The sequence below is a fragment of the Haliaeetus albicilla genome, chromosome W, assembly GCF_947461875.1.
Source record: "Haliaeetus albicilla chromosome W, bHalAlb1.1, whole genome shotgun sequence".
NCBI lineage: Eukaryota > Metazoa > Chordata > Aves > Accipitriformes > Accipitridae > Haliaeetus > Haliaeetus albicilla.
The window spans coordinates 3,941,589-3,965,347 of record NC_091515.1 but is presented as its reverse complement, the minus strand read 5'-3'; the positions used below and the strand labels follow the sequence as shown (position 1 = coordinate 3,965,347).

The 23,759-nt window shown below is 39.1% G+C and overlaps 1 protein-coding gene across 5 annotated transcripts in view; it reads right to left on the bottom strand.

The window, feature by feature from the left end:
- SMAD2 (SMAD family member 2) overlaps positions 1-23,759 on the bottom strand; it is a 52,641-nt gene that overhangs the window by 9,174 nt on the left and 19,708 nt on the right. For 2 of the 5 annotated variants that reach the window (XM_069775373.1, XM_069775374.1), the window contains exons 3-6: positions 6,394-6,483; positions 5,047-5,240; positions 4,425-4,559; positions 1,175-1,249 (exon numbers count right to left, since the gene is read on the bottom strand). In XM_069775373.1, the coding sequence (XP_069631474.1) occupies positions 1,175-1,249; positions 4,425-4,559; positions 5,047-5,240; positions 6,394-6,483 (494 nt within the window). Of the gene's footprint in view, positions 1-1,174; positions 1,250-4,424; positions 4,560-5,046; positions 5,241-6,393; positions 6,484-21,758; positions 22,015-23,759 lie in introns of those variants that run through there. The other 3 variants (XM_009925175.2, XM_069775376.1, XM_069775375.1) reach the window with 3 other exon arrangements.

The window sequence follows — 23,759 nt, the reverse complement described above, 5'->3', positions numbered from 1 at the left end:
ACCAGTTTTCCAGCATGTCACATGCTTATTCTGAATTAAGATTACATTTAATTTTCCAGACTCCTGGGAACCTACCCCTTCTTGTAAAGACTCAATTAACATCTTAGTTGTTGTATTTGACAGAGCTCTCACTTCATGCACACTCTGTGAACGTAACTATTTGTGCACTTCTCCAGTGAGAAGGTAGTGACTTCTTCCAAGTTCAGTGGAAAAAAAGCTAAGAAAAAGTGGACAAGACAATCAAGATATTACCTCTCTCTTCTCAAAGGAGAGGGTTTATCTCTAGAAAAGAACAAGCTGGATTTCCTCATTTGAGGAAATTATTCTTTCCTGGAAGGAGGAAGTAAAAAACTCAGAAAAACATGCAGTCTCCAACACAATTTGTGCACTAGTAGGCAAAATACAGAGAGGTTTTGCACAGAAACATTCCTACAAGGACTGCTGATGTCAAACTTTAATTAAGGTACCTATTGTCACATAGTGGGAAAATATTGCAGTTCTTACAGAAACTAGTACAGTTGATTCCAATTAACTGAAAAAGGTTGCTAACATTAGCTAACCAAACACACACTCAACTCTGCCAGCACACAGCAGGAGGTTCTTATCCAGCACATTAACTGTGCTTTGTCCAAGTCCAAGGCCAACCAGATTATCTAAAAACCCTTTCATACTAAGGCACAAATGCTTTATGTTTCTACTACTCTTTCAATAGAGCCTTCGATACAAGAATTAATTTGAAACACAGCAGAAGGGATAAGGTTGTCACAGTTCACAGACAGGTTCTCAAAATGCAGCATTTCTGTAACTTGTTTAGGCCAACAGACATTTTGCTTCAATGAACCTGTTTCCAGAAGGTAAAGTGAGAGGTAGGTTGAAAACAGTCAGCTATTAAAAATCTATTTTAAGGCTTTCTGATGAAGACTTAATTAGACCTGTATGCTTTTGTTACGAAACAATTGAAATGTACTTAATATGGCACAGAATGTTTTGAAAGCATTCCCCTAGCAAAAACCTATTTTGTTCGCAATTGACTGAAAGTGATATTTTAAACAGAAAACACCAGGTTGTACAAAGGGCTACTACCATGATCATTCAGGCTGAATTCATGCTGCTATGCAGAGGGATCACAACTAGTAATCCTAAGTCTTCAGAGTAGTGAAAAAGTAAATTTTACCTGTATCCATGCTTTGGTTCAACTGCTGGTCACTCGTTTCTCCATCTTCACTGATGTATCCTGGAGGTGGTGTTTCTGTCAAAAAAACCCAAACATAAAATCCACCTATTGGTTCAATGACAGGGGAAATTTCTAAGATTTAGCATTTGAGGGTTTTGTCCTCAAGTCTTCATGAGCTCCATGTGATACCTGAACACTGAATTAGAATTTCATTTTGCTGTCCCTTTTTCCTTCCAGTAGGACTTCAAACCCATTACTTGCCTTATTGTCTGTGTAAAATGTATCATCTCTTGTATGCCAGTCAATTGCTCAAATATGTTATATAATTAACAGATAATCCTTGTTTGTTCCATTTAAGACAAGATACTTTCACTACAGTGAGTAACAATTTTGCAATTGTGATCAACAGCTTTCACATTTAGTAGAATTACAAATGAAAAAAACCATCTGGTGACTTCTACCAAAAAAAAAAAAAAGTGAGCTGTCTTTATGTAGTATAACCATCAGATCAGATGCCCTCCCACGCTTTACAGAAGTTGCTAGATTTAAAGGTTATTTTTCAGTTCAGTCCCCAAATCCATTTTTCTTCAATACCCAACAGTTGATTTCACTCATTAATAACTACATTACCTAACTAATTACACTGCATAAGCTCTATTATCATTATTATTATTACTTCCAAGCTCTATCAAAATGATCACCTATTCTTTTAACTAGCTTTCGGAGTTTTGGAGGCCAAAGTAAACTCAGTAACAAGTTTGAAGCATTCTGATATTAGAAACTGTGTCTAATTCCACAGAAATATCTTCAAAACCCAGGAGAGCATAATTGTTCCTTTTTGCCATTCAAAACGTACTTTGTAATCCAGATAATGAGTTAACCAACTGCCTTTCAGGAAATAATTTTCTTTGAACTGGGCAAGTGTCTTTTCCTATATATTAAAGGCAAAACCTGGATTTCTTTAGTGAAAGCTTTAGTGAAAGTGTTTGAAGCGAACTATCTCTACAATCACCTTAGAATTGTCTCCGAGACATATGAGGGATTAAACACATTTAATTACATTATTACCAAACAGCAGAAATTTAAAGATAAAGCCTTTTGCTTAAGAATTAAAATTAGATTATATAAATATCATGCCTGAGATTTACAGCAATACAGTACGATCAGAAGGAAGTCAGCAAGAGGAAACTAGATTAAGTCAGTTGATTAAATAAAAATGAACCGAAAGGACTGTATATTTGGTTCTTTCTGTAGAACTAGTGTGCTAAATAGCAATGCGACAAAATTCAAATGAGAATTTAAAAGGACAACTAAGGGAAATCTTTACTAGCAAGAAGTATGATGATAAAAAAAATCATACTTGTTTTGAACGTTTTTACAGAATTCATTGTGATGAAGCGGACTCCACCCATCTCCAAATCATTCATGGCAGTTAAGCCCACAGCCATGGTAAAAGGTCAATAACCATTTCCAATCCAACCCACGCCTCCTATTTCCAGTTGCTAATCTAGGCTCTTTGGCACAGATTATTTTCCGCATCTAGTCCCTGTCTGAACAGAGAAGATTTCCTCCACCGAGCACTATTAATACTGGTTTAGGGTCAGAGGTTGAACACCACCACAGCTGGAAATAAAAGCTCAAGAGCGGCACTAAAAATTCTTAGCAGAGCTTGAATGCTGCCAGAAGTTTGGACAATGCAGCTCAGCGCATCCACAACTTGAAAGGGAACATACAGCCCCAAAGGCCATCCTGCACCTTCACGAATGCCATCTTCCCAGCCGTTAAGTGAAAACAACCTCTGTGTAGACCAAGTACTGACACAGTATCGTGGTGCAAAACTACCACAGCTGTTAACTCTGGCCTACCGCTAAAGGAAACGGTTCTCTCAAGTAGGCTGTCAAGACACACAAGACTTACCAGAACCTAGCTAAGTATTCAAGATTAAGTTAGCAAGGCCAAATAAAGTAAGATACCATGATATGACTTCAACAGGAGAGTGTCAGTGACAAAGAGAAGCAGGCAAGGCATGGTTAGCAGCATATACATTTGAATATCATGTGAATACCCACAGTCACCTTGAACAGACTTCCTGCAAAAAACTACCTAGAGTTGCTTTAGCTCATTTCCATAGCACTAGATTTTCAAATGGTGGCTTTCCAGTAAGTTGTTTACAAATGCTATCAAAAGCCCTCAGATTGAGTCAAAAAAGTATACACAAATTAAGAAAGCAATACCAACTTCTAGCACTTTAAATTGCTCTTTAAAGATCTGCGGTCCATAGGAGGAAACAAATGTGGCGCAAATTAAACAGATGAGATCAAAGTAATTTAAAATTTTTTGGTGCCATTTCAATTCTTGGATACATTTAAAGAAAACACAAGCAACATCTTGTTTAAGACATGAGGATACAATTTGTACATTGCACATATTTGAGTTTTAAGGCAGTCATCTTATTCTTCAAGAGAGTCCAGATCTGGATTTACAGCTTGTTCCTAACATAGCTGCTAAACATTTATGAGCAAACTTCAGCTTTGCTTGGTTTTACACTCCAGGCAACTTCCTGAAGAGATAGGAAACAGGAAGTTGGGGCAGGAAACAAAGGTCACTGATTTTGTGTTTCAATAAGGGTACAGGCTTTCGGGTGCACTGTAACAGATCAGTCTTGGTATTTGTTTTGGGGTGGGGAAGAGGCAAAGAGGGGGAGGAGGAATTCTTTACGAGTTCAATATTGTTAGGTTGTTCTTTCATACTAAGACAACAAAACTGTACACACACAATAGTAACAAATACACAAAGCAGACCTTGATCGATTGTGAACTACAGATCAAAACACTTTTTAAGTCACTGGTTTGCAACTTAAAGATTTCTCCATATACTACACATGGCAAGATTGAGCAGCCGTTTACTACTCAATCTCCTATACACAGCATTTGGCAACCCCTATAGGTAAAACAGGCTTAAAGCATAAAGTGAAAGTCTACTTTGTACTCATTAGCATTCTGAATCTTAAATAAGCTATTGAAACCAAGTAAGCTATTGCAAAACCACAGCAATGTGGTTTCACACAGGCTCATGTTCTGCAAACAACAGCTTCAGGTATTTCCACTGGAATTAATACATAAAATCAACTAGATTTAGTTTAATGGTGCATCTTTCAATTAATTTGATCACTTAGGAGGATGAAATTACCATCCCTGTTCCAGCGGCACAATGTTAAGTATACTGTTTGCGGTAGGAGTTAAGAAAATACCTGGTATGTAATTGCTCTGTGGTTCAATTCCAGCTGGAAAGTTAGTGTTTTCAGGAATGGAATGGGTATAGTCATCGAGAGGTGGAAGCTCCGTTAAAATCTCAGTGTGCCGCGGCACTAGTACGGGAGGCAAGACTGGAAAAGCAAAATTCAGAGCATTAGTAATACCCTCAAAATACATACTTCTGTGAGCTAAAAGGAGGAAAAAAAAACCTAAAACATCTAACAATGTCTTAATATTTTTTGAAGTTTTCTGACTCTCAGTACTGCTAATACTGCAATTGTACTGCTAGTTAACAGAAGAATCAGATTCCCAAGGTGCCTCTAGAGAAGACTATTCCACATTAGCAAAGGTAAGTCATCTCTATTTTCCTTTTCAGTCCGTACCATACTTAGCCAGCTGGAAACTGCTAGCAGTATTGAAGTACATTCGTAAAGATTTTTCAGTACCTTTACTACTAAGAACTTCCAGGGGATGGTATTCTCAAAAGCTGTCTCTTAAGAGAGAGTCTTGTACTTCTGGCAAGAGAAAGCATCATCTTTCTCTTTTTTTTATTTAAAACATTATACTGAACAAGTACATACAGATGTTGCTATAGCAAGTCAGAAGCAGTCTTCCTACCTGGTGTCTCCACTCTCTGGTAGTGGTAAGGGTTTACACATACTTCATCCTTTTTAAGATTAAAAGCATATTCACAGTTTTCAATTGCTTTAAGTTCATGGTGACTGTGGAGGTCTGGCCAGCGCCACAAACGACAGTAAATAACATGCGGTAATCCTTTACGATGAGATACCTGTAGACGGCCATCGAGAGATCTATATGGGAAAGATGTTGAGAAGTATTTACAGACTGCATGCTGTCTCTTAATCACTCAAGCAACAGTGTACACACATCGGATGGGCAGTTTATTTATTCTCAGAATTCAGTGGACTGACACCGTTAGTGACATTTATACTCTTGTTAAAAGGCTTCAAATGTGATAAAAATGATGGTATCAAGCAGTGCCTTAACTTATTTCTGAGCTGCTCAAATTATTGCCAGTGAATATAGAGTTCATCAAAAGCCACTTTACCTCCAACCAAGTATTTAGGATGACTGCTTCGTATACTTTTTTTAAATGCAGAAGACAGTTGTTAAAAAAAAATAAATAAAATCACACACTTAATAGTCCCTTCCACTGCTAAACCTCAAGGCTTTGCTGTGGCATGGATGCTTTATGGCTTTAAGCATAAGAATTCCCACAGGACTGCAAATAAGCCTATAAGCAGTCAGCTGCCCAAGTGATCCACATGGCAGTATAACTGTAATGCAAAAAGCATGAATGCACATCTTGTAAGGGCTGTACAGTTTATCTTCTTGACTTCATCTGCCTTGCTACCAGCTGAAAATGTTTTGCTAGTTTTAAGACAGACTGCATATGCTTACACAAATGCAGATGTTTATGATTGTTATGGGATGGGAGACAAACCTCAATACACAAATCAAGTAATGTGACATGAAAAAATAAAGACCCTGTTTAGAATTTGCCCACCATTAACTACTGAAGAATTTACAAACAATTATTTCGTAGCTCGTATCTGAGCCAATTAGCAAGATTTAACTGAAAGCTTGTGGCATACAAAGCAGTTTAAACACTTTGTAAGATTAGGTCTAAAGAATTAAGTTTCCCAACTTTGTTAATATAAATACCAAATCACAGTAGGGCTTGCATTTAACTAGTCTTCCCATTCTTTCAATAGCACTGGCGTGAAAAAGGAATATTCCAGAATTAGAGTTTCATTGGTCAAAACATCAGCTGAGAACACTCGGATTTCTACACTGGCAAGCAAGTAGTTTAAAATGCTGTACCATGAGAGGCCTAGGAAGCATTCTTAGTCTATTTTACAGCTAAAGCATCCCATTACAGACCCTCCAAAGCCAATCCCTCCCACAAGATTTCTATGATGCGAGAGAGGGCAGAATATTCACCTGGTTTGTTCAGAGAAGCTGTAAAGGCCTGTTGTATCCCACTGATCTATCGTGTTTGGTGTACTCAGTCCCCAAATTTCAGAGCAAGTGCTGTGCATAAATTGAAAACAAAAACAAAAAATTGATATGAATATGGAACATGGTTATTCAAAACACCATGATGTCAAACATGGAAAAATGTACAGAATACTTCCTTTCACATAGAAGATAGAGCATTGCTAGACTTGCATTTAAATTGACATCTCATGCTATATTTTCTATATGAAGGAGGCTATCAAAATGGAACACGTGATTCACGGTAAATGATAATGTTTTTAAAAGGTGAACAAGTTCTCTGGTTTTAAGTAGTCAATACAGTTGTAATGTTCCTTAAAACAGGCAAAACTTCCTCAGCCTAGCTCTTAACAAAATTCAATTTTAAAGGGTAGTTTCTGGGTTGGGTTTTTTGTTTTTGTTTGTTTTTAAACATAAGCTTGCCTAAGACTTCAAAGGCCATGTGTATCTGAAACTTAACATCACAATCTAACTTTCAGGTACCATCAACTTCAGCATTAATCTCATTCTCCATGCACATACGAATTTGCTGCTTTTCCCAAAACAGGAAATTTCAGATTCTGATGAGAAGCACATTGTAGCTGATACTTCTCACTGTTTTCTGTACTCTCCTTGATTAAACAACTAAATATTCTTTTCCACTGTATACAAAACACAGAATGTTTAACACAGCTTTACAGTATAGTATTTTAAGACTTAACTATAGAATAACAAAACTTTAATTGCTAAATCAAGCAGGAGGAAAGGAGAGACAACTAATTCTTTACCAAACTGGTTCAATGACAAGATCACAACAGTAAAGAAAAAGGAGCCTTCAGTCACAGGCACAAACTAAAAGCAGTGGCAGATTTAAGCAAAGCAAGAAAACAGCATGGGCTTGTAAACTGGCAGCAGACTTTCAGAAGCATAAATCAATCTCAGCTCTATCATAGACTTGCTCTGTGACCACTGAAAACTGACAGTTTGTTTTATATAAGTAACACACAACTAGACTTTGCACCTCAGAAATGAAAAGAATTTGGTTCACAAGCAACTTGCATCTCTACTTCCTAATTACAAAGCCTGAAGTTTGACTGGCTGCTACATTACCTTTAAAATTAATAGCCTCTGAAAAGTTACAACAGAAGAAAAAGAACCCAAGTTTACCAAACTCCTGGTTTTAAATATAGGTATTGCAATTTAAATTTAAACTACCAAGCTTAGCTGATACAGTCACAAGTTTGGATTAAGTGCTTAAGGAAAAGGAAGTGAGGTAGGTATTTTTATTTCTTCTCCCTACACAGGGAAAATTTATCAGTGTTATGAAACTAAAGAGCAGAGAGCACAGCACTGTACTTAAAACCACTCTGAGGGCTGACAGCTACCTCAATTCCACGGTGACTTTAATAAAACATAAGTGTGGGCTACCTATGAAGGGAATGAATGGTTCTTGTCCCTTTCTTGCCTGTCCCACACAACTCATTTCTAATGTCATCCCAGGGAGGCTGAAATGTCCATGCAGTTGAGTGGCAACCCAAATCAATAAACTGGCTATCTGACCACAGAACATACGTGGCCGAAAATTTATGTTTTGAGAGTTACTTTTCAGCCAGATCAGTTCTTCTGTTCACTGTGGAACTATACAAGCACTACAAAGGAGGAGCAAGAGTGTAACTTTGGGCAGCTGCCTATATTTATCACAAATAAAAACGTTAAATAAAATACGGCCTTCGGCATTTTACTGATTATGGACACAAGTAGAATCTTGTACTAGATGACTTTTTGTCTAGTAGAGAGCAGCAGAGAGCCACACGCGAAGGCCCATTCTCTGACATACATCCAGCTCTTCAAAAGAGCCAATTGTCCTGAACAAGTTACATCCATCTCAGACACAGGCAGCATCACGGCCCTCCAGAAAGAGTGGGCCAAAGAGGGATGCTGACCATTACTGCATCAGTAGAGCCTGCAACCTCTCTTTTTCATATTCCTAAGACACCTCCAGGACAGTGGGCTTCCAGAAGCTGTGTAAGGACTGAAATAGTTGCCCTGAAGACACACAGGCTGCTTGTGGGACACCAGGGAGCATCCCTGCACTGTACTGTGTCCTTAAATACACACCACTACTGCTGGTAAGACAGATCATCACGCACATCAAATTAGAAGAACAATCAGCAGACACAAAGCCTGCTGCATATTAATTGACACAGTCAGCTCTGACGGCTTACTACCTTTGAGCAATGGATCCTTTATACAAAGCAGTGCTCCAAAGCTGACGCTGTCATACAGATTACATGTTCCCAAAATTGTGGGGTGCATCACTGGTGTAAGCATTTGCTTCACAAGACTTTTAAAGACAGAACATACAAAAGTAAAATTTCATAGCCCTTTACAAAGCATGATGAATAGGAACAGTATTTTATATTGCTAACCTCTTCTCTCTATAAATATTCAAACTATCAAAGCTGACAGCATATTCCATAACCTACAGAAAGACAAAGAGCACTCTGAAGTGACTGTGTGACGGAGCCATAGCTTGCAATGAAACTCAGGACACCATAGAGGAAGGGCAGGCCAGGAGGTACAGAAAAAGGGACTGGTTAGAGCAAAACTGCTCCAATATTCAGCAGCTTACATGATATGCTGTCTTCCAGGATCTATGTCTGCTTAGAGCTGGGATTAATATCAATGTTTTACTGGCTCATGTACACTAGGACTATACTCCAACTCCAATAATCCAGAATCAAACACTGAAGAGCCTGCAGGAAATCATCCTGTATGATCAATAAGTCAGCTCAACACAGCTTTTGCTGTTCACTGGAAGAAATACCTGAGGAAATAAAGTGGTGTCACCACTCTCCTGCTCACATAAAAGATCCACTGCCTAAAAGATGCAAGACTGACCTCCCTGCCAAGTCACCCAGACAGTAAACTAGGGCTCTTAATATTCACACACATGCACGCCGTATCAGAATGAATTTCCTCACAACCATAAAAAAAGCGTACTTCATACACAGCACTTCCAAGAAAGGCCACAGTATGTTCATTCATACGCAAGCAATAGCCTGATGGAGGGCAGACACGCCTACTCATCCCAGAAAGGTGGTAGCTAGAAAGAAGGTGACTGCATTCTGAAAGGTGTTTAAACAACCATTAAAACCATCTGAAAGAGAGACAGGCGGTACACACTTTTTAGTAGTACAGAATTACTGCCCCAAAATAAACAGGAGGCATTCTCCCCTAAACCCACCTTTCTCACATGCTCGTGATGTGAAGAGTCCTTCTGTGCCTTAGTTCATAAAGAATTTAGAAGAATCAAGGACTAACATCTGTACTCATAAGTTAAGTCTTGTCTGGAAACATTCCCAGGCCCTGGAACATTATCATGTACGCTAGAAAGCAGCTAGGACATTCCCCAGCACTGGGCTGTGCCAATTACTGTTCTCCCACACAATTCCCAGGTTTATGAGCCACATGCCATTGGGACCACTCGCAGCGGGCAGTTCAGATGCAGCCACCCTGCCCTGGTAGCTAAGAGTTTAAGAGTATGGACAAGGCAGTCCTGAGCCAGTTGGCCACAGTGCCTGGGAACATTCCCAGGCACATTTAATTTATTAGGAGGGAGGCAGCCAAGACATATCACCATTACACCTTTAGTAAGCAGACCGCCCTCAAACTTAAGTCTAGAAGCACACTTTGGGCTTCATTTTTTACCAAACAGGGGGTTTTGGTTTTGAAATCACTGTACACTGCAGCACTAGTAAGCCATCATTGTTTCCAAAATATAATTTGGCTCCTGCATCCAAGCTGTACTTAAATCTTTCCCGTGTAGACAACACTTAAATATACTCCAAAATACAAGCTTAAAGCTAATATACTTCCTCTCAACAGAGCAGACACTTTCATTCCAAGGAGCAGTTTCACTGCTGTTCTCAAAACAATTTGTCTGTTGACAGAAACGAGGTCAACTATACAAAAGCTAATATTTTTATCTTTTCAACACTAGCTTAGATTAGCAAATCACCATGTTCTGTGGCCTCTAGCACCCCCAGAGCAAGCTTGCTTGAATACTAGATTGCTGCTTTTGCAGACCCCACAAAATAAGTGAATTTATTATAAAGGACTTCAGGGATATAAAGCATCAAATTGGCTCAGTTTCCCAGGTGTTTTGAAGTTCTAACAAAAGAAAACTATTTCCCAGAGAAAGGAGAAATGCTCAAAGGATACTTGCAAGGAATAACAACTACTCTTTGAGATCCAAAAAGTCAAAGTCTAGCAGACATCTGGTTAAGCTGCTACACACTAAACCTGGGACAACTCAGTCCCACAATTCCTATCTTGGGACTGACCAGAGGATTGATGTGGTGAATAAAGGGTCAGACAAATTATTACTGGGTGGAATCGAAGCTACTTCCATCAGAGGCTTTCTCTAAGCGGAAAGGGTTGCAAGAGTTGGCGTTTCAACCTGACTTTTCATCTGCTTATAAGGAGCAGCATCTCAGATGATATTGTAGAATTCTGGCAAGAAGAATCTTTAATGTGGCTATCAGCATCCAACAGCACACAGTATGCCTTCACTTCTTCCATTTCATCATTTCCTTTAACAGGAAAATCTGAGTTCCAAAAAAACCCTACTCTGGGCAAGAAATCACCTAAACAGCAAAGAGCTGTAGCAATGCTTCACAATTTTGAGACAAAGTGCCAAAACTGCCTTTCTTTAGTAACACAGAAAATACTGACACACACAAGAAAAATGTGGACACAGGAAAAACCTAAGTATCAAAGATGACCAAAAGTATTTGTATTGCCTAGTCTACATATCACAGATGATGTTCCCCATCAGCACCAACAGTGCAAACTACCTTAGTGGAATAATAGTATCTGTAAGTCTAATACAGAATTAGTCTATCAAGTCCCAGTTCAAATACAGATGAATTACTGATCTGCCCATGAAGAATGGACATGGACAAACATGGTTTGTGCCACACTCATAAGTAAGCAATATGATTGCTTGCTTTAATGTATTATATCCCTACTGGAAGAACCAAAGTCCCTATCAAAATCTGTAATAACCAGGTATGAACTACATGGGATGAAACGGTCTAAAGTAACACGCTATAGTCACATTCAAGAGTCCAAAAATACAGATGGACATCATCTCAACTAGAACACACTGCCCAAAAATAGATTCTTGTATTTGCAATATGATTAGGTGGTAAAGGACACTGACCCATCTAGGTGAAAAAAGGAACAGCATAAAGCTGAACAGGATAAGATGACCATTGCCAACCAGCATATTAATATTAGCCTATGACAGTACAACCTCATCTTAGTGAATACAGAAAGCCATTTGCATCCTGGCTTGCAGTGGCAGTAATTCTGAATTAGAAACTTAGGTAGCTAGAGATGCAGCTACACAGAACAATCCACAATCCCCTCACTGACATCCAGATGCCAACTAATAAAGCCACCTCAGGTTGGTACTCAACCTAGGCTGCTTAATTAAGTTCAGTTTCTCAGCACAGTTAAAAGCCCGATGTACCGATTTGCAGGTCCAAGCAAGTATGTGCAAGTAGTGTCCAAACAGTCACGACAACAGCATGAAACAAGCTGGTGCCTATGCAGGGCACTGCGCTGCACACACTCCAAGACATTCCCCAAGTACTTTCCCCAAGTGCATTTGCAAAATAGAAGATATAACCAGGGATAAAGGTGGTAGGTCTCGTCAATACTCAGTTTTATAGAGATGCTGTTTTATTTGAGGCTATAGTTGAAAGAACCCAAAGACAGCAGTTTTAAACAGTACCCTATGCGCACCAAAACTGTCACACACACATGCTTAGGCTGGTATCTGTAAATTACAGGTTGTTGCCACTATGAATTTATTACCAGTTTTTACTGAGACAGAATGAACAAAGCAACTATCCTACCATAACGCTATTTACAGTATTGGCAATGCTGCATGCTCTAGGTCCTTTTTGTACTAAATGAAGTGCTTGCAACAAGTACATCAGATGAAAGCAGGCAGAACCACTTCAAAGATATTTATGTATGAAGTACCAGAAACTATACAGAAGTTGTTAAATATTGTCACAATTCATACATAACTGCAATTCCACTTTCTTCTTCAAAGTCTTGCAAAGTGGAACAGCTCTAAAGGAACTAAAAGGCACAAAGTTCAGCTGACAGCCTCCTCTTTACCTGAAGTGGTAGCACTAGAAAGACAACAAACAAAACCTGAAATGCAAATAGCATCATACTAGTCAAAGCCCATATTATACAGGAATCATTATGGAATGGTCTTGGACATTTAACTTGCTTATTTGCAAAGTATTACACTGAACCCCTAACATTTTTCCTGAATCTTTCATAACCTTCAGAATCTACAGCCACTAAGTTTGCAAGTCCATGTTCAAGGCAACCTTCTCTGTTTGTCTTTCTCCTGCATCTTATAATCACAGGCCTTTCTTCCACTGAATCTAATTTGTCTACCTCTATGTCTTCTGAGGCATTTTTAGTCCTGGAGCTGTCAGTGAAATGAAAAATAATTTCAGTAAACTGTGATACTACCCCATTTACCCATTTTGAAGTGGGAGAGGAAAATGAAAGTTAGTTTTCAAATTCTAGAATTCTCATGCAAAGTCTTCCCTACAGATGTGAGCCTGACATTTGTTTTTACTCATGTCTTCACTCAAAGACTAAAGAAGAAAAATACAAAAACAATAGAAAAGATGATGAGGTTTTCACTTGAGCTAGAGAAGTAACTTAGCACAGACACACAAACATCTTTATGCCAGCCTAACATTTCTGGGACTCACTACCTTCACTGATATTTTGTCAAGGGGGCAGAAAAGAGGTGCAGAATTTGCTTCAAGAGCTACAGCAAGCTATCCAAAATGTAGTTAGAGAAGTAAGAAGTGGCCACTAGATTTATGGAATCCCATTTTCTCATAACAAACGGGCAAATGCCATTGCTTTAACATTGCTCATGACTGCTTCTGTAAAATTTGTCTGAGAAAACAGGTTAAAGTCTGCAGATTGAAGATCTGTACCTTGCATACTAGTTTTTTTGGGAGGTTGGGGGGTTTTTTTTGGTAAAATCTTGCTGTGTAAGATCTTAGAGCCAAGACTCCACATAGCAACATACTCAGCAGGAAACCAAGGCAGGAACACTGCTATATTCACTTAGGCTCTGGTTCATCACTGGTATAGCTAGATTGAAGTTGCATTCCTGTGAAGACACTGTCCATTACACTCCACTGATAGTAACTTTGAGAAAAGGATCAATTAACTGATGGATGAAAGAACAGAATCATTCCTCTCATACCAGTTATCTTCTTCCTGATGCAACTGGGGATCAAGAACAGCTGGGAGGGAGATATACCAAACCTTTGGAACTCACTCAGAGAGGGTCTCAAAGACAACAGTAATAGGAAAGACTGATTTGAAAGGCTTAGGTGTAATATAGATGAAATGAAGTCAGCAATTAAAAAAGTTCACTGGCTTACATACAGTATTTTATTCAGCACAGATGACAGTTCCTACCAAATCTGCCTGATCATGGATTCCTTAACTCTGGATTTCAAATGAAAATATGTGTAGATGCTTTTATATTCTGACTTGACAGTCCCTTCTATATACTTGCAATTAGCAAGTCTCCCTATTACGGCCTAAAATGTCTATGTACCAGCCAGCAGCAATGCTAATTATATTACCTGTCTTTGCAAACAGCACCTCAGCTAGCTGTATAGCCAGTTGTCTGAACAAAAGCTTACTGTAAAATGTAGCTTGGCTAGCCTCTAAGTGTCTCAACTACTGGATGCATGTTGCTCATGGTTTCTTTTCCCCATGCTGGGGCTAGCAGGGAAAAGGTTATTTGCACTATGCTCACTTAGAAAACATTAGAGATCTGCAATAACAATGCAAATGTTAAGTCTCATGAGATATCAACCCTACTTCTCTTTGAATCTTACATCATTTTGCAACCCTGCAGAACTGACCAATCTTTTTACTTGCATCTCCATCATCCCATATTACAGTGACAAAATGTCATCTACTCACTAAAATGTACATAACCAGGCATACACATTCATCAAATGGCATGACTCAAAGCTACAGCAGTTCATTCCTGCTTGTGAATGATGTCAAGTAACACAAAGGTCCTGATCTCATTTTCTTGCAACAGAAAATGTAAAGATTCGGTAATTCAGTATGAAATAATGATTTTTCTTCCAAGCAGCTGCTAGAGGGATGAGCTAGTATCTTAACTGATGCTGAATACAAAGCACAAGTGTGAATTCTTAAAAATTATTTACACAGATCTGCAGTGGCACTCATCCTTAAGTGGAGCTGGACAAGATTCTTCCATGAAGACCATTCTGTGATAGACACTGGGGTAGAAAAGCAGACCCTTAGGAAAGTTCTGTTAAAGGGTAGTATTAGCAACCAGAGTAAATTGATATTAAATGGATATTTACGTGTTATGGGTACAGGTGGGCAGTTAGTTTGCTAATGGATTCTCCCATTCTTCAAAGGAGAAACAAAGCCTGTTAAGTCTAGGAAAAGGATATTAAGTAATGTCTAAAAACAGCCCTGGACTCCAGAAAATAAAGCTCTTACAGAACTGAAAGGACAGGTTTCTCTCTCAGCACAAATCTCAACAAAACAATAGTAAAACTGGCAGCTGAGGCACTCAGCTCCCACAATTGTAAGTGCTTCCCCAAGCGTCTCCAACCCCTTAGATTTACTTTTATTTAAGGAATTGGTATTATATACGTAACAAAAAGAAGCTTGGTCTTCCCTATCCTCCAGAATCCAAAAGCAGACCTTTTTTCTTCAAGCCTATGCAACACAAAGATTACTTGCTCAGAACAGTAACTGTACCTTCTCTCCCTACCTCCCTCCTCCCCACATAAGCATTCAGGACATACTACATCCAAGGAAGAAATCTTTATGTATGTGCATATTTAGTGGAATATAAACCAGCAACCATTACACAACTTCTCAGAATCAAAACCCTTTTACGAATAAAGTTTACATAGACTTTTACACAGTACATTCAAAATCACTACATCAAATACAAAATGCAGCATCTGAACTGAGGAAAATGACTTAAGTAACCTTCCTTATAAATGGATGCATGCTAAAAAATTAACACATCAAAATAGCCAGAAAAGCAGGAGGCACAGGATACAATTAACCTCTCTAACACTGTGGGAAAAGAAAAAAAGTCATTGAACAACTCCCATTTACTTCAGCTTAAACTTTAAGGATGTCCACAGGGGACGCAAAAGTGGAATGTGAGGTACAAAAGATACTCTGTTATAGCCTAACATCCGAGCCGCCCATTGCTCATTTCAGGGCCAGCAGCTAGTTTCTTCCAGTTTTGCAGAGTGCCAGGCCAACAAGTCATCTTGATGAACAGTATATGCTTCTGTTGCCTTTTCTAAAGGCACACTTCTTCCTGGTCACATGTGCAACAAACTGCCTACAAAGGCAAAAATACAGATTTAAGGCGGGCCTCTTCAAAGCACTTTATCCTCCCCCCTTCTCCCAAATCCTGACACACTGCCCCATGCTGTCAGAGAAAATAGTACAGCCAACAACAGCGTTACCTTTATTTTTCTTTCGATGCTAGGAGATGCTGGAAGGATAGCACCTCAAAGTTCAAGAGCAATTTTTCCAGGATGCCATGGAAACCAAGCAGAAGTAAAATATTTATTGCTTTTCTTGTTGTCCATATGGTCTGTTCAGATGCAGATCCTATCAAGGAGTCTTTACTCTCTGTTCAAAGTCAGGTGGAGAGCAGCCTGCAAACTTGTAAGCTTCTAAATGGCAAGGTCAAGCAGCGCAGAGATGGCGTTCAGGACTGAGAAATAAAAGGCATGCAATACAGCTCAGCCTCACTCAAGAGTCAGCAGGGAGCTGGCCACAAGTCTTACTCTCAGAGACTGAACACAGGGAGCATGCAAAAGCAGCCTATGGAAATCATGAGCTAACAGCTTTACTGGGAAACTAGCCCTACAGTTCCCTACTCTCAACATAACATCACAGCTTTCAGCAGCTGCAATTTGTGTCTCACAAACTCTGAAGCAGTCTTAATGGAGATAAGATGAACCGCAACACAGATTTACTCCCCCCCAATCATATGTTCAAAAAAAGCCATCAAAACCAGTGACTTTTAGATACCCTGCATCTAGTGAGGATGACAAGCGTACAACAGCATTCACAATGCCAGCTCCCCAGAGACTAACCGGGGGGGGGGGGGAGATTGACAAAAAAAACCAAACCAACAACAACAAAGAAAAAAAGATGATCATGTGGACCCACAAGCTCTGAGGATGTGGATGTTTGTACTTTAAGATGGCATTCTTGAAATAACTTGGAATTCCTACACTGCTTTCATTTGTTACACTACTCTATCCAATAAAGGTTTTCTGATTGTTGTGTTGTTTTGCAGTTTCTCACAGTATCTTTAGAAATATAAATGCAGCACTGCAACTGGGATAGAAGTTTCCAAGTTTGAAACTCCCACAGCTGAAAGTACCATGTTCATTACACATCTGAGCAAATTAATATTGAAGAGAAGTTATCTGTATTTCATCTGAGAATACCACACCGGAAAATGTCTTCAGACTTTCTGACAAAAGCTTTCCAGAGAACACAAGACCACCACCTCCTGAAAGAAATAAAGGATCAAAACACAATTATCAGAGTAAAGGAAGCATAACCAGGAACACTTGCTCCAAAAACGCCATTTAGGAAAAGAATCAGAGCTCTGTGTAGCTAGTGAGATGTTGCACCACATCATGTAGCAGGCAGCTATGAAGCAAGTATGTTCAGCAACTCAGTCTAGCTGAGAAATCACCATCTGTCCTCCACTCTCATTATACCATGCCTATGAAAACAGTTGATCAAGCCATTCCTTCCTAATATTTAAATTACCACTAAAATGCTCCAACTAAATAGACAGATGACCAGCACAGTCTTCCAGACCAGCAACAATATCAAGCTGTTAAATACCTTTCTTTTACTTACAAGTTACATAAGGAATGAAGAACCCAACAGATTCATCTCAATTTCACTTCACACCACACATGGTTACTTTTTCTTTTTTCTGTTTTGTATTAGTAAGCAATATCATGCAGTGGGTTAAGATGACACCAAATGCAATTTCACAGATTAACGCTCTGCATCATCCTTAACAGACCTAAACAGAATCAGAAGTATCAAAGGACAAAGTACCTTTATAGGAAGACATATCCATCACAATACTGGCTGATCTATCCACAACAAATTGGTTTGTTAACAGCTGATAGCAATCGTACTTTCAAAAGACATAAACAGAGCTCAGCATACACATTTCAGGACTAGCACCAGACAGACATTAAAAAATGACCTTTATCTCAAGTTCTCTAACCACTATTAGTCATAGTAGGTACGGTAAAAGCTTTTCCCACAAGCTAAGAGGTACAGCTACCAAGGGGTAAGTCAAATAATTTTTCTCAAGTAGTCCGTCATCCTCCAAGTGGGTGAGCGGCTGATGCTACTGCATGAGTGGGCTGTTTTGCAACTGATGGACAGCTGAAAAAAGATGTGACATTTTGATTAACCTTCTCAAACTAGTGGGTATTTGGGGTAGTGAGGGGGAGGGATTAGCTTTGCAAGACATTTATCTTGTCCACGTTCCTTGAAAAATATGCGAACTTGGCAAAAAGATTACTCTTAGAACAACAGTTACAGGATCTTTTAATATCTCATTTCAAACTGAAGCTGTCTCTGGACAGCTTTCCCCTATGAATTGCACACCCATCTCGAGAAACCCAGGAAGACGAATGGACACAGCATATATAATGTAAAGTCCTCAATGCAGGGAAGCCACTAAAGCCAGAATGACCCCTGTTGCAGCCCAAGCCACGTATACCTAGCAGAAAATTGGTGAAACAGAGAATACACTGAACCCGATCCATGTCCCAAACAAGAGACTATCTCTAAAAGACGAGGGATATGAAAATTCAAAGAAACATCAAGTATTATATAATTAAGGCATGCAGTGATTCTGTCCTGGGTGGGGGGCAGTGAGCGAGCGGCTGCGGGGTGCTTACTTACTGGCTGGGGCTAAACCACAACTGTTTCCTATAACACGTTTCAAACAAAGTTAAGGTTTGAACCATAGAGGAAGCTTCCCCAAGCAACGTACTGGCAAAGAGAACTGAATGGTACTTGTGCTGTGACTGTTGTATCATTTTGCTAAATAAGTAAATATAAAAATTAAGTCCATATTTTGAGAAATGTTAAAGAAAATTCACAACTAGCAAGGAAGCCATATAAAGGCTTGAAGAGTTTCATTGTTCAGATACAAGAAAGCAGTATTTTATTTTTAAAGTTAACTTGGTGTGTTTGCTGAGAGATTATATTGCCTTATGTGCTTAGCAAAGGCAAAAATCAAGAAAGCAACTTAATAGTCAAGCTGCCTAACTACAGGCCTCTGCTTTCCTCAGGCCCAGAACAGAATACAGGACCCCGTATTAGATACTATTGACAGAACATTCTGAGTATGCAGGGGACACCCTTAGAACAAGAATAAAAATCTGAGCATCGCTGCCTAGAGCTAGACAGAAGTGACGTGTTAAGATCACAGACAAGTCCTGAAGTCTTCGGCATCTTGCTCACGATCCACACCCAGAACACGCATCTGAAGACGATGCCCACGAGCGCTCTTGCCTCACATGTAATTGCTTAACAGTTAAAGCACTTTCCCAGGACATTCAACAGTTTCCTTTCCTCACTCCACCTAACAGGAGTCAACCCTGATCTACCACCATTTGCCCTCTGCTGATGTGGCAGTTGCCCTGCTCGCTCCCTGTCCTATTGCAGCCATAAAAATGAGAGTTTCAAAGGCTTGAGGAACATTAGCATTCAAGTAAACGGTTACGTGGCTTCTCACTGCAAGGAGAGCTGCTTAAATCCTTCTTGGAATGTCTGTGGTTATAGGCCAAAACACTGAAGGGTTCCCACGTGATTAACAAACACGCTGACACTGGACTCCAGTAAAAATGTCTTCCTATTGTTCAACACACTATTACAGCATTTTTAAAATGGCTACCACCAATGCAGCTTGCAACAGGCACAATCACTTTAGTAGGCCTTCTGTCCTCCTACTATATGCATCTAATTGAGGCATACAGGGGACAGCAAAACATAGATTTTTGGTTACTAACTGTGCTTAGACAAGGCATCAGTCTGCAAGACAGGTACACGGGAAATATGCAGAACATCAGACACTCAAAATTTAAATACAAAGGAACTAAAAAAGGTATGTTCATACTAGCTTTGTGGAATTCATTGCAATGGAGACACCTGAATTCTTTCCCCCATATAGACGTTAAGTTTATATTCAAATTCCCCCCGCTATAACAGAAGGGGAGATTTATTACAGAAAGACAGTAAAGAACTATCAATAAGGTTTGGTAATCCGAGGCTGCGCTGCTGTAGGCTTACACAAACACAGCAAGGTTCAGAAGGCAGTCTTGGAAAACGTATTTGGAGTCCATGAAACTAACATTTGAGTTACCTACTAAAGAGAAAAGACTTTTTCAACCAAACACGCCAGTCTCAAACACCGTTTCAAACAACTTTCCCTGCCACAAAGCTGCAAGATTCCACATCGGTTGATATCAGTCTTTCTTTGTGTTCAAAATTTCAAAACTACAGCATGAGTTAAAATTATTTGAAATATCAACAGAGGAACTTGACTTGAAGCCTCCCACAAAACTAAGAGGAAGTGAAGACCAGTTCTGGGATGTAACTCACCAATTAACGGTAACTTTGAAATTCTGCAATTAAGCAAAATTCAGTTTGCTTCTTTTGCATCAGGCTTCTCTCTATCCAGTACCCAAGAAAAGATAACCAAAACATCCAAGGAAATGGTCAGTTTACCTGACCTGACCTTTACAGGCAAATGCTCCAAATGAAAGCTTTCCATTCTTAACCTATTGAAACTTGCTTGTATGTTTCAGAAAAAAAAAAGCCACAATTTGGGGGATCTTTTCTGAACAAATGCTGAAGTCAGATTACTGTGCAGCAGTTGTCCAAGGGGATTTCCCCAATCTCATTGTTCTTCTGCCAATTTTGAAGCATATGCAGCGAGATGTGAACTTATTCCAGCTCTCAATTGTTCTCTTGTATCCTGCCGGTCTGCTTTAAACAATGCAGCATGACAGAAGCCAACGAAAGCTGTTCATGATGAGACTACAGCATTGTGTACAGTAAATTTTAGAAGTTTTCCACCAATCAGCACTGCAACCAAGCCAGAGTAAGTGAACAGAAACAAGTAGTAAACAAGACATGGGAAATTACTTTTATTAAATTAGCAGGTGTAGATTACAAGCAGGATTAAATCAGTAAGGAGCCCGTTAACTGGCTATTTGTGTTCAAAGCTGCCGCAGTAAAAGAACTGTTGTTTACCCTATAAATTCTTCCTAGACTAACAGCCTGAGCTACACAATTGGGAAGTTTTTCCTGTAAAATTGCTCTGGTTGTCATAAAACATTCACACTAGTAAAAAGAACACTCAGGTGTTTTGTTACAGTACCAAGAAAACTAAATTGGCTGACTTCTACAAAAGAATATAATGAGGAGAGGAATCTCTGCCACACTGAAGAGCTGGCCTGATATAAAGACACTAATCACCACAGTAAGCCAGAGAATAATTTAGCATTGACTTGAGCTGACAAAAGCCCAGATTCCTTTATTGGAGGAAAAATAAGTACTACTTATGAGATAATTTAGGGCTCAATATTGACAAAGCACAGTCAACATTTTTCTTGAGTGACCAACATGTCTTCTTAATGGTAGCATGAAGTGTCAGATACAGATATTATTCTTCCTAGTTAGAGCTTTGTACTGGGATCCACTGAGCAGGTAAGTCACTAAAGTAACCACAAGTAGCTATTTTTCATTTGCTTAAAATTCCACAGCTCCAGTATTAGTTGTTAACCTAACAAACAACTAATGGCAGATAAAAATCAAGCAAGTTTTAATACTTATTTTTGATTCTGACTCTTCCTGCTTCTTACCATTAAGGTAATCCTAATGAGAAGCAACAGTAACTTGAAGATAAAGAACTTCCAAAAATTCCAACAACTCATCACCCCCAAATTTGCTTTCCACATCACTGATACTCCAATGGGAACAATGCCTTAAACTTACACTCCCTAACCAAATAATACAGCTTATACCAGTGAGGTGAAGAAGTGGCATTATCACACGCCTTACAAAAATTCATCTCCATTTATAGACTGAAAAATGACAGCAAATTAAAAACTTAAGGTTACCTGGGAAAAAGCAGCAGAGCCAATGCCAGAATCCACATCCCCCAAGCCTTTATCCAGTGCTCCAGTTTGCATGCAATTCAGTCCCCAAAATTCAACAATTTTTCCTCCTGACTCGAGAGGCAAGCTCCTTTGAATTATGCAGCATTTTCCTATTGGCTAAGTATCTTGCATATTTATATTTTTACATGTTGACCTACCTCAAATGACATACCAATACTTTCTGCCTGGCATACCAACTCTGTAACAAATTATGTGGGTAAGTCACACGGCTTCCTGAATTGCACGAGCTTAAAACGGGCAGCCCTAAGTATCTTTGTTTAATACTCTAAGACTTCCTTTTTCAGGATGACATCAATATTGTAAGATGCTGTAACCTGAACTATGTCTACACTAAAGCTTAACCTTAGTTACAGCAATTCAGTCCTCAACATCAGCCACAGCCATGCAATAAACCAAGTTAACAGTTATGTTTTAGTATTTTTAATAAAACCTCAATTACACTTGAACACAATCGCTACCCTTAATTTCAATCAACACTGTGTTAGAAGGCTAGAAAACTTAAGATTTCAAATTCACCTTCTAAAGAATGACCTACCTACACTAGAGCAAGGCCCCAACTGCTGTAATAACACAGTGTCTGGGCTGTGCCTTACTTATGCACGTATTTTCTTCTATACACAGGTATCAGGAATAAGGTCTTGCTGCCAAGTGGCCATTCAAGTACGAAGTGTTGGTAGAGGAAAAAATATGCTATCAGAAAAAAAAAAGCAATATCTAATATCTTATGCTCATATTAATCCTGCATCCTACCCTACAGATCAAATACACCGATGTTATGAATCAAATAGGAGAAAGCAAACAAAATTTAACTTTGAGCTATAATGTGGAAGTTATATAGAAAGGGTTAAGGAAAGAGGGAATGACAGTATTTAACTTCGTGGCTTACTCCGCTTTGATCATTCAGTGCACTCTGTCACACCCCCATCCATGACGGCTCCTCTCAATAAACAAGACCTCAAGACAGTGTTGACCAGTTCACAAAGCATTTTGAGTAAGAAATGCTCCAAGCACTGTTTTCAGAGCCAAGCTTCAAAAAGGCATTTAAAGTCAATTTCTGAAGACAAGCACAACAGAAGTTGTACAGTTATCCAGCTCCTTTCCTGAGTAAGCATTTAAAAAAATATATATATAATTCAGGAATACTAATGCCAGACAAGCTGATATTTCCATATGGTTAGTTTGTCTGAACAGACTTATTTTTCTTTCACCAGCTTAAAAGAAATTGAGAAATTTGTGAGTGACCACCAGTTATCTTATTTTTAAGTTCAGTTTTGTAGTTAAAGGAAATGCATAAGAGTAGTTTTCAAACAGATGCAGGTAATACCACCAACACTGCCTTACTGATTGCTAACCTGAAGTTTAGAAGATAAGCTTAATAGAGACATGAAGTCAAACTTCACATGAATTTTTATTTCCCATCATATGTCCATGCAGCATCTAAAGGTGTTCTGCAACCTAGAGTGTGAACATGTCATTTTATACATATGTAATTAGGGCCAGCATCCTTTTATCTACAATCACACCACCCTGAACATTTAGAAACTAAGAACTGGACCCATTTATCTTTGGAGAGGAGATGGTCTTGGAAAACCAGGTGCCAGCTTCTGCCACCCCAGCTCTGAGAAGGGCTCCAAGGAAATTAGTGCAATCTCTCAGAGCACTTTTGTTCTCTCTCTACACACTAATCCAGACTGCACAATACAGCACCACAGAACATGGACCAGTTGAAAGCTGCCATCATAAAATTATTGAAAAAAGCCTCTCAACACAGATTAGAAGACTGCAAAACATCAGAAAAACACCTCTAAACTCAACTGCTTTGCACTCGCCACTTTCGCAACAGATTGTTTTTCCTGCAGGATGATCTTTCCACATTTTATGTTCAGGCTATGCAGGTGGACTCTATTCACCTGGCAAGCAGCTGCCTGGCTGTTTTCTAGG